The sequence below is a fragment of the Coffea eugenioides genome, chromosome 6 (assembly GCF_003713205.1).
Source record: "Coffea eugenioides isolate CCC68of chromosome 6, Ceug_1.0, whole genome shotgun sequence".
Lineage (NCBI taxonomy): Eukaryota > Viridiplantae > Streptophyta > Magnoliopsida > Gentianales > Rubiaceae > Coffea > Coffea eugenioides.
The window spans coordinates 14950350-14965346 of NC_040040.1; the positions used below are offsets into that span (position 1 = coordinate 14950350).

At 33.1% G+C, this 14997-nt stretch overlaps 2 protein-coding genes across 5 annotated transcripts in view; both read left to right on the top strand.

Moving 5' to 3' along the window:
- The first annotated feature begins 923 nt into the window (after positions 1–923).
- Positions 924–8011, top strand: LOC113773268 (1-acyl-sn-glycerol-3-phosphate acyltransferase 1, chloroplastic-like). Of its 4 annotated transcripts, none has more exons than XM_027317876.1 (8): positions 924–1178; positions 1314–1357; positions 3153–3228; positions 4783–4959; positions 5044–5450; positions 5630–5731; positions 6044–6340; positions 7506–8011. In XM_027317876.1, the coding sequence occupies exons 1-7, from the start codon at positions 1100–1102 to the stop codon at positions 6266–6268; spliced, it is 1110 nt and encodes a 369-aa protein (XP_027173677.1). In that variant the 5' UTR covers positions 924–1099; the 3' UTR covers positions 6269–6340; positions 7506–8011. The 4 variants fall into 4 exon arrangements, with proteins under 4 accessions (XP_027173677.1, XP_027173678.1, XP_027173679.1 ...); XM_027317877.1 differs by lacking the exon at positions 7506–8011 and adding an exon at positions 6515–7387; XM_027317878.1 differs by lacking the exon at positions 7506–8011 and adding an exon at positions 7056–7387.
- Positions 8012–9025: 1014 nt separating this feature from the next.
- Positions 9026–14997, top strand: part of LOC113773665 (APO protein 2, chloroplastic-like) — a 28345-nt gene continuing 22373 nt past the window's right edge. Inside the window, exon 1 of the mRNA XM_027318295.1 lies at positions 9026–9118. Coding sequence (XP_027174096.1) covers positions 9026–9118 — 93 coding nt within the window. The remainder of the gene's footprint in view (positions 9119–14997) is intronic.

Genomic DNA, 14997 nt, shown 5'->3' on the forward strand with positions numbered 1-14997 from the left:
GCATCAAACTGATTCATACCAACTTTACACGTATCTCCCTACACTCACCTTCTTCTTTTGTATTGTCCATCTTGGTAGTCTTAAATCTTGCATATGCGTGTTTGTAGAAAGGAGGATTATTTGTATGAATTTTAGAATTATACTATGACATATTCTGTGATGTGATGTATATATTATAAAAAAAATTGAAAAATGTGCTTTAGCAAAATTAGATATGTTATATTATATCTCATGTGTTAATCTCATTTGTATACCACATTCACCTCGACATTCGATCGCCATGAATGATTAGTGTTAATCATTGAATCTCACGTCATGCTTTTGCAAAATTAGAGAGTTGCAATAGGTACACTAACTTGAAAATAAAATTTTATAAGAGTTGAGTACTGCTGTAGATTAACCGAGTTAACTATTAACTTTTTTTTTCCGAAACAAATTATCATATCGAAATATTTATCAATAATTCGTTCCTAAATACCTTCACTATTAAAAAAAAAATTCATCACTATAAGGAAAGGTTATGAATGCGATCCGCAATTTTTAACGAAAGGATTGACAATTATATATGTAAGTATTTTTGCATTTACAAGAATGAAATTTACAATCAATTACACTACTCAATATTTTCTTTTCCAGAGAAAAAAAGGTGACAATGAGAAGATATCTATGTCGTTTCAAATTTTCATTGGTTTGTGATGAAATTAACGATGTAGTTGTTTATTATACTATTATGTACAAATAGAATTGAGTAAAATGATTAGATACATAAATACAAAAATAAAAGGGTGAGATGGAGGGAGTATTTCATAGTAACAATACTAGTATAGTATACAATGAATAAATACATTAGGCATAAAAAAAAAATTAGAGAATAAACACATTGGAGCTAGCTAGTATTGTCAGTTTCGTCATGTCCCAAGTTCGAAAGGTCTACTATTCCACTACCCCTGTTCTCTTCTCATAATCTATTCCTCTGCTGCATAGATTTCATCAATTACCCAAAACCTCGCATTCAGATAGCTGCTTTACTGTTTTGAAAAAAAAAAAAGATAGCTGCTTTACTGTGTGTGTGTGAGAGAGAGTGCAAAGGAAAGGGACAATGGTAGTCTCATACCAGTCTTCCTCATCCAAGTTCGCTAATTTCCAGTTCCATCCTTCCCCTCCACTCCACCATTTCCGTAAGCCCCCTTCCTTCCCCACTTCACATTTTTCTGTGTGTTGTATATACAGTGAATATATGTTCAACTCTTTCTATAATTTTTGTGTTTGATTGTCTTTGCGGCTTTGCTTCTGCTCTTTTTTTTTCTTTCCAGGTCAAAAACCAGCTGGGTTTTTCCTCTGCACCTCTGTTCGCCCTGTAATTCCTCGTCCATCAATTTTGCATCTTTTCTGTGTACACACATACACACACGCAAGCACACACTTATTGGTGTTGTAATCATTTTAATTGGAATCCATTGTTTTTGCCCATGTTTAGATAGCTATATATGTATTCTATTCTGTGGGGGAGATAGCTAATGAGGAAGGGGTTAAAGGCTGATTATTATGCTTACTACTAATTATTTGAGAGGAAACGAAAAATGTTAATTTGTGGAAGTGAATACACACACACACACACATATGTATACATGTGTATATATATACATTGGTTAGAGATGAAAATATGAGTTGTTAGACATTGATTATTACAAATTTAGTTGGCGTTGGCTTTTTGAATGCTAATATGACATGACGCTTGCTCCCTTAGGCGGCTTGGTGGTTGATTTCTCAAATTGAATTTGGAGATAGAAGTTTCCCAATTGAAGTAGAAGTTATGTTTTGCTAGTCATGTAGCATTTGATTTCTGTTTTCTTGGTAAGAATTAGAGATTAATATTTAATGTTGTGCTTCAAATTTAGCCAATAAGGTTTGATTCTACCAGTTTTGTGGTTTTTAGAATTTAGTAGAGCTCTCAAGACTGGATTTTCAGCATATTGTCGGGTAACGATGATGGAAGCGTAATAGTTGCAATTTTGTCAGGCGTGTTGTCCACATTGAACTTGAGGGATCGTTGTTGTGACATGCATTTGACTGCATTATGACCTCAGAAGTCTAGGTAACAAGATTCCATTCAAAATTAACAATTCTAATAATGAAGATTAATACTGTCAGAGGCCAAAAAAGTAACTTTTCTGTCATTTGTCCTAACGTGGAAATAGTTTATGGAATACCTTTTACATTTTGAAATATTTGAATCTGGTATTTGCATAAGTTTTGGATTGATTAGTAGCACTTTAGCCCTGCAAACCAAGTTCACTTGAATTTGTTTGTGATCCTTCCTCATTCTTTTATCTCTGAGTGCTCTTCTATTGGAGAGAATGTGGAAGAAATATAGAAGAACACCTTTATTTTCTCTTTTGTAAAATCTGATTCAGCTTGTTTGATGACCAAACCCTTGTCCTATACATGTGATAGTTATAAATTTGAATGCCTACACGGAGAAGATTAAAATTGTTTGTAAATGTAGAATCAAAGTAACATGTTCCATGGCCTTTTGTTTTTCCTATTGGAGAGCATGTGGACTATGTCAAACATATGATATGATGTGAACTAAGGGTCCTCGTGCCTTGGCCAACATTAGAATTATTTTGTCTGTGGAGCCAGCCAAAGGCTTTGTGCACTGCTGCTATGGTGGCTGTGCTGTCACTTTAATTTACTATATCCGGTCACATTTACTCCCAGCTGGAACCAGAAAGCACTTACTCTTTAAATGGCACCTTATAAATGACATATTGATAAGGCACACGGGATTTTTAATACTAATCCATCTTTTAGAGCAAGCCTTTTGTTCGACTGACTTGGATGTCTGCCAATTTCAAAATTAAAGAGGATCTCTGCTTTGGGCTTTGTGTTTTGTGTGTGTGTGTGTGTGTGTGTGAGAGAGAGAGAGAGAGAGAGAGAGAGAGAGGATCTCTGCTTTAAATCCTGTTTGATTCTTTATGCAATTTATTGGCAAATGCAATCTCTATATTTCATTCAAAAGGTAAATGTATAACTTCTCATTTCTATGACTACTACAAGGTGCTAATGCTATTTAGAAACCCAATTTCCTGCCACGCAAAGATACTGCTGTCAATGAGATTTTTGACTGTCTTAACTGCATTCATCTACAGAAGTCAAATGCTCATGATAGATTCCGCTTTGGTCTTTTTCCTCTCAAACATTCTACTTGGAGAATTTCAAACATATGTAAGTTCATTCTGGACATACATAATTGTCAAACACTCCTTAACTATTACTTTCACGTTCTGTAATGCATCTTCTTGATTGATGTATGTCGTGACTGTGTTTCTGTTCCCTAAATTAACAGCCTTGTCGTGTTACTTATTGATTATTTATGATGTCAGTTTCAATAATGTTGATTTTCTTTTGTTAATTTGTGTGAGCTGCCAAGGCTTTTTCTACTCTTTCTTTTCTTGTCAGTGGATTTTGCTGTCAAGTTCTTGAAATTTGCAGTGACACCTTTATCTTCCTATTTGAAAATATTTTGTCTGAATAGTACAGTATTCTTTGCTTTTACAGCTGATTTAATTATTATTATATGAATTGTATAACAAATACACTGCAATAAGTTGAAAAGCAGCTTGCAATAAGGTTTCCATTTTAATTTTTACCATATAAATTCATGATAGTCCCCTGTTGGAATACAACATGATAGTTTCATTCAATTTGCTATTCAGCTGCATCTTTGAATTAAATTACCTAAGAATCATTAATTGAGTTACTTTGTGTTATTTGTCAGACTAAAGTCTGAGTTTAGATTTTGCATCCGAATAAGATAAATTTCATGAAGTTGTCATATTTGATCTTTTTGCTTGTGTCTAGCTGGAAACATCTTGCAAACTCTTGTTTATGATAAATCATAAATTCCATAAGAGCTATAAAGTTGATTTTGATCCAACCTCTTGGAAAATTTGACTGGGAGATGGATGGTGATAGCAAACCTAGTCAAACTTTTAAAACTTTATTGTTTAATTGGGGAATGTTTGAAATTGGATGGTGAATTGGGAAATAGGAAATATATTAGATTGCAACGTCATTTTTGCCCAAAATGATGTCTTCACTCTGAAAGTCTCGGTCATGTATTGAACCAATGATTGTACTGAGTTTCCCATGCATATCTGGATGAAATCTTGAACTATTATAAGGGTTTCTTCTGAAAGTTATATTCTTTGTGAGGCATTAGTCATGGAGCAGTGAAAGTGAGTACTAAGGTTTTTGTGAAGAGTACTTGCTGTTTCTATAGAGTAATACTGGCTCAAAATATTAAAAAATCATGAGTACGAAACATTTTGCTTGTAACTAGATATAAAATTTGATTTCTGTATCACATATCACCTGGGGCTTTCCCTAAAAATTTAATTATCTATAGAAATATGGCTCGTTGGAGAGTAAAGAAATTGCTGAAAGTATGAATGTAGAGATATTAAGCATGTAGTAAGTTCGTCATTACAGTAGTATTCTTATAATTTTGAGTGTCCTGTCTGCTTCTGTCTCTCTGCCTGTGCTTTGACTTTTAGAGATCGTATCCACTGCCTTACATATCATTTTCAAGGTATATATATTTATGTTTGTGCATATGTGTAGATGTGATATCATTCTTTTTTGTTCATAACAAAGTCCGGTTATCGTACTTTCCATCCTTTCTTTACCATCTCTTCGGCATTCTTTCTTTGCAATAAAACTGAACTTTGGGCATTGAAGATCTAATAATTTGTCTATTTTCATACTAAATTTTTACAGATGATTTTACAAGTAAAAGAAGGTGTGCTCATGCATCTCGGTTATCTTTTTGCCCTGTCGAGAAGTTTTGTGGAGTATATGATGAATGTGTTTCAGATAGGTGTAAATTGTCAAGATGCATCATTAGATCTGATATTTCTGCCAGTGGTTCTGCTACTGCTTCCTATCCACTATCAGGTATATTTTCAACGTCTTCTGTTATATATATTTTTTTTTTCAACTTCAACCTTTTTTTCTTCATTCTTTTGTTTTTGGTTGCAGAATCTCAAGCAATCTCAAAATTCAGAGGAATTTGCTTTTATGCTGTAACTTCTTTTGTTGCCATTTTTTTGTTTGTGCTGATGGTGGTTGCACATCCTTTTGTGCTCTTATTTGATAAGTATCGTCGTAAAGCACAGCACCTCATTGCTAAAGTCTGGGCACTCTTGACTATTTCTCCGTTTTTGAAGATTGAATTCGAGGGTTTGCATAATCTTCCTGCCAAGGATGCTCCTGCTGTATATGTGTCCAATCATCAGAGTTTTTTAGACATATATACTCTGCTTACTCTTGGGAAAAGCTTCAAATTTATAAGCAAAACTTCTATTTTTCTCTTTCCCATTATTGGATGGGCAATGTATTTCCTGGGCACTATTCCTTTGAAGCGCTTGGACAGCAGAAGTCAACTGGTCTGTTTTTCCTTCTGCTTATAACTAATGTTCTTGGAGTTAGCTCTGCTATTTTTGATAGAACTGTTGTTTGTTTACTCCTGGTTTTGAAGTTATATTGTCTTTCCATTTTTGTTTTCCGTTAATTTGATTTAAAACTTGCAATTTTGGCACACTGATCAATTAGTTTGTGACATCAGGATTGTCTTAAGAGATGCATGGATCTTGTTAAGAAAGGAGCATCTGTTTTCTTCTTTCCTGAGGGAACTCGGAGTAAGGACGGGAAATTAGGCACTTTTAAGGTGAGCTGCATTTTAGAAATTTCTGCTGCTTCTATAGAAAAGCACAATACTATAAGCATCCCTTTTAGAGATTCTGGTCATGTTGATTGTGGAATGATATATTTGCATTTAGATAGATGAGGTACTTTGCTTCTTTAATTAGTAATAGTGAGTATGACAGAATTAGAGCTTTCACCTTTTGAATGTTAGACACTTGGAATGAATCTTATATATATCTTTTTCTCCATTTTTTTATTACCCAAGTTTGCTAATTAGTCTCAGGTATGCAAACATTCCGAGCTATAATGCCATTCTCATTCTGGTGTTTTATAGAAAGGTGCATTCAGTGTTGCTGTGAAAACTGGAGTGCCCGTGATTCCAGTTACTCTTATTGGAACAGGCAAGATAATGCCTGCAGGAATGGAGAGTCGACTAAACCCAGGAGGAATTAAAGTTGTCATTCACCCACCCATCGAAGGAAAGGATCCTGATTTCTTGTGCAGTGAGGCCAGAAAGAAGATTGCAGATGTGCTAATTCGTGAAGGTTATGAAACTTAATGCAACAGGAATTTTTCTGTACTGTCTTAGTGTGAAATCTTTCTTGTGGAGCAACGGAGTGCTAGCTCAAAGGTATGAAGATATGAACTTTATCATCCTCTGATCTCTGTTGCTTTGATGGTTTATATTGATTTAACTGAAAACAAGTTACAAGCATTTTCAACCATGTTTAGTTCCTCTTTGGAGAATTGCTTCATTTATCATATGCAAGTCTTTTTCTCTCCCTTGACTCCCCCTTCATGTCAGGGCCGGAAAGAAGATGGGCATAGATTATCTCTAATGGTATAATAAATAAACGGAAGGGTTGCTGTCACAAATTGTAAGACAGTAACAACTCTATATAATAATGTCAGTTTTAAAGAGATGTGCACCGACATTAGATATTTAATCTGATAGACATGTGGTGCTCTCATTTCAGATTCAGTGGTGAGCTTATCTGTTAGAATAATATTCTCTCTGTCTCTACCATCCCTCCCCTTCTGCCCTAGTAAAGATCCAAAAATATTTATCCGCACATGGTCCACTTGTTCCTTTTTTCCCTTGATTTTGCTATCTGGATTCTGAAGTTTTGAAGTTCCATTCCATGTACAGACATCATATATTTGCTCATGATTAGTGATTTATTTGTGTTGGTCTTTTCTTCATGTGCTTTCTGGGGGTTGGGTGTTGATCTTCAACTTTAGCCTAGAAATTCTTGATCCTTTCTGCTTGTGTTATTTTGCGATATGCTAATATTCTCCAGCTTCTTGAACCATTTTAGATCTAGTTTATTTCTCTCTTGTGCAAGTGTGGAGATTGCTGTGCCGAGTATTGTCTAGGAATTCGTTAGTGGTTGCCTCCCTTTCATCAAACCTGTTTCTTTCTGCTTGGTTTATTTACTCCAGAAAAGCTGAAGGAGAAGTGCAAATAACCTGTAACGTGTCGCTTAGTACTTTTCTGCTACTAGATTTCTTCTTGACTTGAATTTATTTGGGAGGGTCACTATGTTCATTAAAGTCTCTTTATTTTATAGAACTGCCTCAAACCACACAAGTGTGGAAGAATGTTACTTTGAGGTCTTGGCATCAATCTGATGTTAAATCAACTCAATGATGGATATTCCTTTGCAAGTTTAATGAAAATGTACTGCCAAGAAGAAAAGAAGTCTGTTTATTGTTTCTAATTATTCAACGTACTGTCTATACTAGCCTAATTACTTATGTCATCTTGTGTTCCCACTTTAATTCCCCTTGTGCAGGTTTTTTTCGAATCTTAACTATTTGACCAAACTTTGAGGAGAATTTGAATCTAAACTTACTTCCGGTTGGCTGGTGAAGCTTTTATTTCCACCATATATATACTAACCGCAGTAGTGTTGCTTCCGAGATAGAGCTTGTAGATTTCCATCCTGAGTTACATTTTTGGTAAATTCCGTGATACCCTGCTTTTCCCATGGCTGAATGGCTAGTATCCTTTTAACATGTAATCATCATGATTTTCAATGATTGCATGCGACTGAAATTATATGTTGTTTGTAAATGTGAAGATATAGTAGTTTGCCGGTCGTGAAATCGGCACTTGAAATCTTAAACATAGAGAGACACTAACGTAGAAAACTCTAGTAGGGCAAATTATAGCTTTGGCCTTATTTGAGATTTTTCTACAAATTTAGCTACCAGCCATTTTAAGTTTCAAGTTTAAGATATGGCTGCCATTTGTAGACTTCTTTCAGTTTAATAGACATTTACCAATTTTGACATTTGACCCCTTATCTTATTGATGTCTTATGGTTTGAACTTACACTACCTAATGTTTGGACATTAGGCAAGTTTGTCCTAGAGAATCTCAACTGCTCCATGGTAGAAAAGACAATTACTGATGACTTCTCATCTTTCAAGTGTTTTAAGAGTATTCAATGGAAACAAATGTACAGCTACCTTAAAGTTGTGTTGCAGGGACTTGTTATAATAGAATTTTCAGAAGATTACAGAGTCTAAATCCCTGAGGCCATCATTGAAGATGGCTGCAAAAGCATTCATTTAATCTTTGGCAAAACCAGCCCAACCTCCACTCCCCGCTCTGATTTCCTGCACTTTTCAAAGGACATTAGTCCTTAAAATGCAAATGGTCTCGTACCATTGCTGACCTTCCCCGCCCATAATCTGCATCATGAATATCAAACTTGGGTGATCCAAAATGTCCAATCGCCAAATATGTAAATATTGAGCTTAGTTCCCTTCCCACCCAGAGCTTGGAAAGTTAGCTTCTTTTACTTTTCACTTTTCAGACTCTTTCAAGGAGTTGGAGTAACAAACAATAAGATAGTAAGCGGTAAGCACGGGAATCACAGATTGCTAACTTTGATTATTGTCGTCGTGTACGATCACATTAATCTTCAGTTACCATTGTTGAAACCTTCTTCACCCAGTTTCTTAGCTGATGGCACAAAGTTCCATTAACGTTAACCTCTTATCAAAACTTTGAGAAGTGACGGAATTCTGCACAAGAATACATTATTTTGGACTTTGACGAAATGATGTAGCAGTAGGCTAAGATTCTCTTAAGGGAGTCGATTGGATGTCTTGGTCGTAACAAGTTAGATTAACTGTTCTGAAGTTGATACTGCCTTATAGAAATGAATCATGGCTGGCGGCTACCATAGTCCAATTTCTGATTCAGGATATGCTTTGATATCTTTTCATACCAGGAAAAGCAAAGGAGATAAGAAAAAAGGAGACAAAAAATTAGATGTAAATTGCCTAACATTACTCTATCAGGATGACATTGGAGGCCTGCAACTTTTCCGAGATGTGCAATGGATCCCAGCCCGTAGAAGACAAAATTGTAGTCAGCGTAGGCGATGTCATTCGAGTATGTTATACTAATAAAAATAATAAAGTCATTAGTTTTTCGATAAATGACCCCTTATGCTCATGTGATTTAATCTTTTTTCACGTAATTTTTTCATAATTTCAAAAGTTACACTACATAATTTGTTCGTAGTTTGATTTAACGTATCAAAACAGTAGAAATAGTCATCTCTGATGAAACTACCTAAAATATCAAAATTACTTCTACTTAAAAACTTTAAAAACCAGAGTTTGATCTTTAGCCGTGTTTTTCCACGCAATTTTTTTTATAATTTTTAAAATTTATACATAATCACCTGTAGTTAACAAATAATTTCCATCTTTGATACCGAGTACTTTCGACATTTTCACAATTTAAAACAAACCGTTAGCGAAGTATGTATAATTTTTGAAACTATGAAAAAGTGAGGCCAAAAAAAAAAAGCTAACTCGCAAGAGGTTAAAGTGTAATTTACCCTTAATTTTGTCTACTCTGGCACTGTAAAACATGAATGCGTCTAAATGTCTCCATACTAAAATACTAATTAATCATTATCAAGTTTTCTCATTCCTTTTTAACACTTTATAATGTTCTTACCATCATTGATGTGGAGAAGGTATTGAGCAATGACAAGTTTAAGAGTGCAACTCGCAAGGTGTTGAGAACAAAGTGCAAAGGCCGTTACTCTTCAGCATCTTCCCTTAATCTGACACAGGGGATAAATGGGTTGAGCCATTGCCAAAGTTCACTGGAGAGATTGGAGCATCACCCAAATACAGAGGATTTGTGTAAAATGATTATATTCAAATTGGGATTCTTTGCTTACTTTCTCTGTATTGAAATTAGTTTCCAAATAATGTAATAAATTCGTGATTTTGCTGTAATTTTTCTTGCAAAATGTTCCTTCTTTTGTGCGGAAACTAGTTGCTTCACATTACTTAAGGGTAGTAGTCAAAGTATTAACTAATTGTACAAGTTCAGGAATCAGCATAAGTTACTTCATATTTGATTGATCTTCTAACTGACTAATTTCTCAATTGTTTCAAAAGCAACAGTTAGTGTACCCTAAACTACGACTAGTTTTCGGGTGCCACGCCAATGCCCAGGTTTAAGCTTACCATTTATAAATTTAGGGTTCTACTCATAATCCAAAATGCATGTAATGGTTTTCAAATGGAAATTCATATGCATATTTGTCTATAATAATGATATATCTGCCATTAAATCTAGAGTAGATGTACTTACAGGAGAGATAATTAATTGTATTAGGTTTGTTATGCCTAAACGGATAATAATTAGTTTTTGTTTTTGTTTTTGCTGCTATAAAAGTGCGGGCTTTGTGGTTTGTTATGCCTAAATATGTGTTATATGTTTTTGCTGATAATTTGGTAAGGATTATTTTGTTTTATTTTTTATTGTTCCGTTCATATGTTATAATTTTTTTTATGAGTTATCCTATTTTTTTGGGCTCATATAATATCCATTTTATATGGATAGGAATTCCATAAACTATTAGAATCAGAGTTAGTAACTATTACTTCTTATCTATTCATAATCGATATGGATCTAGAAGAGAATAAAATAGAATTTCAAGTAAATTATTGAATATTATAGAGCACAACGATCAATGTAGCGATATAGAATTTCAATTTTTTTATCACTCGATTAAATTCTAATTATCATCTACTATTAGATAGTAAATAGTTTTAGTATAGTTAAATTAGTTAAGTTTTTCATTTTTGAATTCAAATGACATTTGGAATTCTTTTTTTTTATATACTTCTATATATATTTATATTATTTGATTCTATATCATATATTTCTAATTCTAATTAGGAATGATTAGTTCCTTAAATTGGCCAATATTACACCAATAACCGGTCCAATGTGGCATCATTCAATCCCCGACAAATTTGACAACTCAGCAGCCATTAACCTAACAAAATGTCCCTTGAATTGGCCAATATTACACCAATAACCGATCCACAATCAATCGCAATTGAAACAGTACCCACGCTTGGTACTTTTATATCTTGTAGATTTGGTTGAGGTAAATGTCATTGGACAATAAATCCTAATATACATTGAAGTTTTTCTTTCTTTATACAATAAATTCAATGAAGTTCGAAAATTCGACCAAAGAAAAAAGAGGGTGTGAATATTTTCTGGACAATGATGCTGGCAATTAGGAAGAATGACTTCACCCCTAGAAAAACTTGCATGCAGGAGATCAAGAAAGAAGGTTGTAGTGTTCCCCTATGTTTTCAGAACCGGACCGGATATCGACTCGGCCGAGATCAGGGGTCAGGGGTCAATGGGTTCGACCGGGGGTCGATAGGGGTCGAACCGAATGACGTCATAAATAAATATTATTTAAAAATTAAATTATTATATATAAAATATTCAATAACATATTGATATTAATAAATGTATATTTATATATATTTGATGTTTCAAATATATTTAACAAGAAAATACAAAGAAATTAGAACAATCAAGTAACAATTTATATTATTTAATAAACATTAACAAGTTTAGAATTAAAATTATGGATTTAATTGAAAAATAACATCAAATTTTAGGACAATATTTATAAAATATGAAATATTTGAGGTATATTAATAAGTTTTCACAATTTAGGGGGTCAAAACATAATATTAAAAAAGTTTGAACTTTTTTTACAAAATCTCCTATTGGACCGGTTTTTCCGGTTCTGTACCGGTCAAACCCGGTTTTTGACTGGAGTTGACCGGATTTTAAATCTCCCGGTTCTGATGACCAACTCGGACCGGACACCTGGCCGGTTCCCGGTCGGACCGGCCGGTCCGGTCCGAGTTTGAAAACACAGGTCTCCCCTCTCCAAAAAAAAAAACAAAGAGAGAGGAGAGTTAAAGACATGTGAGTTTGAAGGTTACAAAATTGATTCAAACTAAAAAAACAGAAAATAATACCTCATTCTTCAATCAACCCTTAAGATTTTATTTCTCAATCATGTCTTTTAGACAAACACACAATGTTTTACAAATCTCAAAAAACAGAAAATAACAAAAGAAAAGATTTACTTATTTTATATCTTTCTCAAAGATTACATTATTATCTATGATACACTAAGCTTAGAGGAAAAAAAAAAATACTTATGTATTTAGTATAAGCTTTGCCCATTATTCTGTAGTCATGTATTCTTCCTATCTTGAGACCCTCACATCATTGCATTTCTAGCGGTCCTGCTAAGCCATACAAGTACGGTAGAAGAACCGCTGCCACAATTTTAAAAGTGCAACTGGTGGGGTGGAGGAAGTGAAAGGAACGGACCGTCACTCGTTTGCACTTTTCTACGGCCTCAAGTGAATGGAACAGACCGTCACTCGTTTTCAATTTTCTTCTGCCACAATTTCAAATGTGCAAATCCTGGGGTGAAAAGAATGAAAGGAAAAGACCGCCACTCGTTTGGATTTCTCTACGGCCTCAAGCCTGCCGGACGAGCACTGCCACAATTCTGAATGGAAAAATCATTCTAAAAGTCCCTCATATTTTATAAAATAAATTTTTATATCCCTCATTTTTTAAAGTGTAATTTTACGTTTCTTATAAATTTACTTTGATCAAATTTGATTTCTACCTAAGGTTTCAACTAGTTTTTTGTCGAAATCCACCACATGTCTTGCATGTTATCATTTTTTAAGGACAAAATTATCAAGTCAAATTTTACATAATCCGGTCCATAGTGTCTCACATTTTACAAAATGAATTATTTCGTTCCCAACATTTCATAAAATGAATTTTTTCATCTCTCACATTTTACAAAACAAACGTTTTCATCTCTCATTGACCATGTGTATAAGTAGTTTTTTTAACCTATGTATATATCTATTTAATTTCATTTAAATAATACGAATAGTATGTAATATATCTCAATTTAATTTTACCTAAACAGATTAATTGTAGTTGTATACATGCTATTCAATAGATATATACATAGGTTTAAAACTAACAATTTTATTTTAAATCCATGTATATATCTCTATTTGATTTCACCATGTAAACCTATTCAATATTTGTAGCATTTTCTTTTTTGATAATAATTTATTTATTGAGTTGTATATTAGAACCATCTAATGAATACGTCCTAACTCGAAATCTATAGTCATATTAATAAATTACAATTTAAATCTGAAAATTCTACTCGTCACCTTTAAGACCAACAGTTGAATTATTTACTTTGTGATTATCTTAAAATTTGAAAGTATCAATCATTTACTTCTTTTTGTCATATTTTTCCTTTGTTTATTTTTTCTATCCAAATTTTAATTCGATATAAACAATCGATAATATTTAGAATTAAATGTTTTCCTTGTTTTCAAATTTCGAGTAAAATGAAATAAGTATGAATGAAAAACTAATAATTTAACCCATGTATATATTTATTTGATTCCATTTGAAATACATTCCAAGCTAAATCAAATAGGAAATATATTGCAAGCTTTTTTATTGTTCAAGTGAAATCACAATATATATATATAATAGTTTTTAAAAAAAACTATTTGTACACGTAATTAATGAAAGATGAAAAATTCTTTGTAAATCAAGAAACGATTAAAAATTCATTTTGTGAAATTTGCAGAGAACTATAGAGGGACTGCTATAAAATTTGAAATTGATTAATTTTTGCCATTAAAAATCATCGTCAAGATCACATGATGAATTCAGATAAAAACTAGTTCTGAAACCTAGGTAGGATCAAAATTCTTGACATATAAAATTGTAAGGAACGTAATATTTATAAACTTTAAAAGTGATATAGGACAAAAAAGAAATTTTGTAAAAACATTTTACTTGCTAAGTAAACATATTTCTAAATCACTTTTGGTCATTCAAAAAACAACCACTAAGAAAAATAATCTCCTGCATCCATGCTATACTCCCATAAAATATAAACAAAAAAATAAAAAAGATATTTGAAAAGAGAATGCCCTTGTATTTAATTTAATTATATGCTTAAAAAAAAATTTTATGAAATTATATTTTTTCATATCTTCTCATACCCTTAACTTAACACCATTAAACTTTGACTCAAAATAAGTAAATAAGATAAAATTGTCTTGACGATTTCTTTCTTTGACCCTAATTGATTGATATTCTAATACCAATCAACTTCTTAGAATAAAGCCGTATTACAACTCAACTTCCTCAACTTTCTTTTTTCTTAGGAGTGGCCCACTAGCTTTCTAATTTGTAGCCTACTACTTGATGCATTTTTTGAAGCCTCTCATGTGCAATAAATTCCGAGAATTCGAACTTGAAGGCTGGAATTAAACGTGCCCGTGCCTAACTGTTAAAAAGTCTTTTGCAATTGATTTTCAGCACCTTTTTTTCACCAATTTTTGCAATTAACACCAAGCACAAAATCTAAGTAGAATCTATCAAATAGTGCAATATTTAGTCCAAACAACTATGAAATATTAGTGAAATAACCCACTGAAATGCACCATATCATTGTTTTTCTTTATTTAAAAATTTTTAACTCTATTTATTGGATATGCTGTGAATTATGTGTCAAATGAGGGTTAATATAGTATTTTTATAATTATTAGAAGAGGTAGGTGATATTTCTAAAATTTTAGGAATGTCAAGTGATATTAAGAAAAATTTCAAGGCAGGTTTATGATATTATCCCTTATCTATAATATAATATATGATCACATGGAAATCCTACCTAGGGGCTAGGAGCATCCACCACGAAAATATGAACACTTTATCTGCAATACCCATGAAGCTTCTTGAGAATGGTAAAGCGGTTTATACCCATTGGATTGGTATTAGAATTGGACTCACACCCACCAAACCAGTATTCGGAATCAGACGCTGGCGCATGTGATGACAGCTAGTACTCAAGGACAGCC